The sequence below is a fragment of the Entamoeba histolytica genome, genomic scaffold, assembly GCF_000208925.1.
Source record: "Entamoeba histolytica HM-1:IMSS scf_1104750519085 genomic scaffold, whole genome shotgun sequence".
In the NCBI taxonomy this organism is placed as follows: domain Eukaryota; phylum Evosea; order Mastigamoebida; family Endamoebidae; genus Entamoeba; species Entamoeba histolytica.
The window spans coordinates 1-3,415 of NW_001915558.1; the positions used below are offsets into that span (position 1 = coordinate 1).

At 28.2% G+C, this 3,415-nt stretch overlaps 2 protein-coding genes across 2 annotated transcripts; both read right to left on the bottom strand.

The window, feature by feature from the left end:
- Positions 1–806: 806 nt before the first annotated feature.
- Positions 807–1,424, bottom strand: EHI_184000 (U3 small nucleolar ribonucleoprotein subunit, putative; the record flags this gene model as incomplete). Its single annotated transcript, XM_646087.1, has 2 exons — positions 807–1,122; positions 1,180–1,424. The coding sequence occupies 2 exons, from the start codon at positions 1,422–1,424 to the stop codon at positions 807–809; spliced, it is 561 nt and encodes a 186-aa protein (XP_651179.1).
- Positions 1,425–1,551: 127 nt separating this feature from the next.
- EHI_184010 (uncharacterized protein) lies at positions 1,552–3,177 on the bottom strand (the record flags this gene model as incomplete). The annotated part of the gene is made up of 1 exon (XM_001914407.1): positions 1,552–3,177. The coding sequence occupies one exon, from the start codon at positions 3,175–3,177 to the stop codon at positions 1,552–1,554; it is 1,626 nt and encodes a 541-aa protein (XP_001914442.1).
- Positions 3,178–3,415: the final 238 nt, after the last annotated feature.

Genomic DNA, 3,415 nt, shown 5'->3' on the forward strand with positions numbered 1-3,415 from the left:
ATTTGAACTTGTATGAACATTTCTGTTGAGTAGTATTATTTGAAGTATTGAATGAAATTTTGAAGAAGTAATTTAATGTTAGAAATATTTCACAAACCAAGGAAATTTCTTTAAATAAACAAACAATGGATAAAATAATATACAAATTGAACAATATATGACGTTGTGTTTTAAACCAATAAACCACTTAAACCAAATACAAAAAAATAATCTACTTAAAATTGTTTTTTATTCATGTTACTACTTGTTCATGTCATTTGAGCATAGTTAACTGCATCCTTGTAGTAATGAAGAAACAGAAAATCTATTTGAACACAAATATGTTATTTTACTTCTGTGTTTGAAATGCTCGTCATTTCCAGTCGTTGAAAATAGTTTAATTGTTTGTTAACTCTTCTTTCTATTAACTTGAATTATATTGCATCAACTTAGTCTTTTAAAAAGAAGTTGGTTAGTAATATCAGATATATTTAATTATAACACTCTTGTGGTAGTTTCAATGTTTTTGAAGCTTATCTAAAACTGAATGTACTTAACTATTCTTTATCCAACTTCATTTCTAATTTTTTTAAAAAATCTGTTTTTGTTTTGTGAATTATATAGAAAAACACAGAAAAACAAACAATATTGAAAGATTTAATTGTTACAACACAATGTTCAATCAAATCAGAGAATAGTCGGACAGAAGTAATGGATTATTATATGACTCTTCTTTCAAAATATTCAATACTTCAAGGATGTTTTGAAACGTTCATTAATTGATTTTTTAGAGTGCTTAAATGGAATAGTTTACTTCAAACAATCAATTAGTCTATTCCTCCAAGATCATAGTCATCTTCTTGACTCTTGAACTCATTAATCTTTCTTCTCATCTTTGATTCATCATCCCAAGTCACAAAATCTTCTTTTTTTCTTGAAACAATATATGCTGGATTTCTAATCACATCTGGTCCAACTTTGATATGACCTTGTTGAATTAATGTCTCTGCTTGTGTAACATCAGTCACCATTTTTTTTGCCTTTACAACAATGGCTAATCTTCTTCTACAAAAGTCAGAGGCATGAATAACATCAATCATATGTAATCCCTTTTCGGGTAATATAATAACCCCTAAGTCATATCTAACATCAATTATTACTGTGGTACTTATGAAGGATATTTTGAATTATCAAACAAACAACCTGTCACAAATTCTTTTTGTTAATACCATACGAAATGCATCATCTTTAGGTAATTTTTGTAACAAAAAACTAAGTTTTCTTAAATTTAATACTGCTTTTTCATAAGCTTCAAATTCACTTTCGTCATGAATGTGAAATCGAGCCATAATTCCTGCTTTTCTAATTCCTTTATCACGACGCCAATCAACAAAATCAACTTTTTTCAATAATTTTGACTCATGATATTTAAGCTTTCTCACCATTAATTTCTTTTATGTTTTTATGTTGTTTCAGGGTTATGGTATTTTTATAGTTCTTTTTATTATTCTCTCTATTATTAATAAATTGTGTTATAAATAACGATATTCAAGAATCAAAACAATCTTTAAATTAACACATTTTGACTTTTTGACACATTTCATGGCTTGTTGATGTGATAAAGTCAAGTGATTGAGTGTCATACAATGTCATTAACTTCATCGCAACTTCATTACAACGTCCAGTTGCTCCAATTGTCTCAAATTCATCACATTTCTTTTTGAGCAAATCAAAAATGATATTTTGTTTCTTTTTTTCAAATACAGCACTTCTTATTGTTTTAGCTAAAGCAAAACATCTCTCACATAATTTCCCTTTTCCTTTATTCTTTTCAAAATGAGTATTAATCCTTTCTATTTGATATAATCTATCTATACTTCGTTTAACAACTCTTCTCCATTCATCGTAATTAATTCTTAAATCTTCAATTAATGGATCATTCATTTGAACACCTTCTCCAAGTTGTTTTGCTGCAATATCTAATTCTTTTAATGCATATTTTAATAACTCAAGATTTAATTGTTTGATTCCATTAATCCCTTTACCTATCTCTGCTTGAGCTTTCCAATGAAATTCAGCTTCCCATTGTTCTCCTTTCTTACCCATTTTTTCACAATATTTTCTTAGTCGTTCAAATGCATTCTTTCGTTTTAAAATTCCTTCTGCAATCTTAATTGCCCAACCACTGTGTGCTCGAACTAATGTCTCTTGAACATATCTACGAATCTCCTCTATTCCCATTTCCAACATTCTAACATCATTGTTAGCAATGTCTAATTCACCAACAACATTTCTTCCTTTTTGAACTGCAATTTTCAACCATTCTCTTCTTTGGAGATGTCGTTTTAATTCTTCTTCAATGGCTTTACTTTCTTCAACAACAACTCGTCTAAACTTGTTTTCTTCAAGTCGACTTTCTTGTTCTTGACTACTATTCATTGGTCCAATAATTTCTTTCCCATTAACCTTTTTCCACATGTTATCATTGCCAGTTATACTCTTTGCTTGAATTCTAACACCATTCATCATGCCATTATTTCTTTGAATTGCACTTCGTTCTGAAAGAATAACCATTGTTTCACCAACAACAGTGATTCTTTCAATAGATTTTCTGATTAATTTTCTTAGCTCAATAACAATACTATTTTCTGCTTCTTTGACATGTTTTTTAATGATTTTTTTTCTTTCTTCCAATTCTTTTAATTGTATTTGAATATGTTTTTGTTCTGCTGCAGAAATTCCAGTAAACCTTAATCGTTCGTGATGTTTTTTTATTTGAAGTTCAACATCTAATAGTTTTTCTCTCCAACTTCCAACTAAATCTATTAATTTCTTTCTTTGTTCATTTTCTACTTCAAATAATTCTTTCTTTAATAATGTTTTTTTGACATTTGCTTTTTTAACTTCTTGTTTCAATCCATTTTGTTCCGCAATCTTTTGGATAGTTCGATTCATTAAGATTTTTGTTTTTAACTTTAGTTGTTCTAATTTCTTCTTAGTAACATGGTGATTGATTGGGGGATGACGTGCTGCTTTTTGTTTGACAAGATCAAGATTAATCTTGTCAATTTCTTCACGAAAAGTTTCTTTTGCCTTTCTAATGTTTGTTGCAGCTTTATTTCCTTGTGCTCTTTGAAGGGCTTCATCGACATACATTTTTCTATATTTACTAATACTTTTACTTATTTCTTTTGCCATTTTCTTTGCATTTGAATTAATTCGTTTTTGTTCATTAGCTAATTCAATTTCAATCTTTCTAATTTTTCCTGATAATTTTGGGATTCTTTTCTTATCAATTTGATCTTTAGAATGTACTAATTTCTCTAATTCTTTCTTGTAGAATGTTAAGTGAAGTTTAAGATGTTCTAAATGATGTGTATGAATTAATTCAGAAGGACTTTTTGAGAGTTGTTTATCTATTCGTTTTGAAACTAAT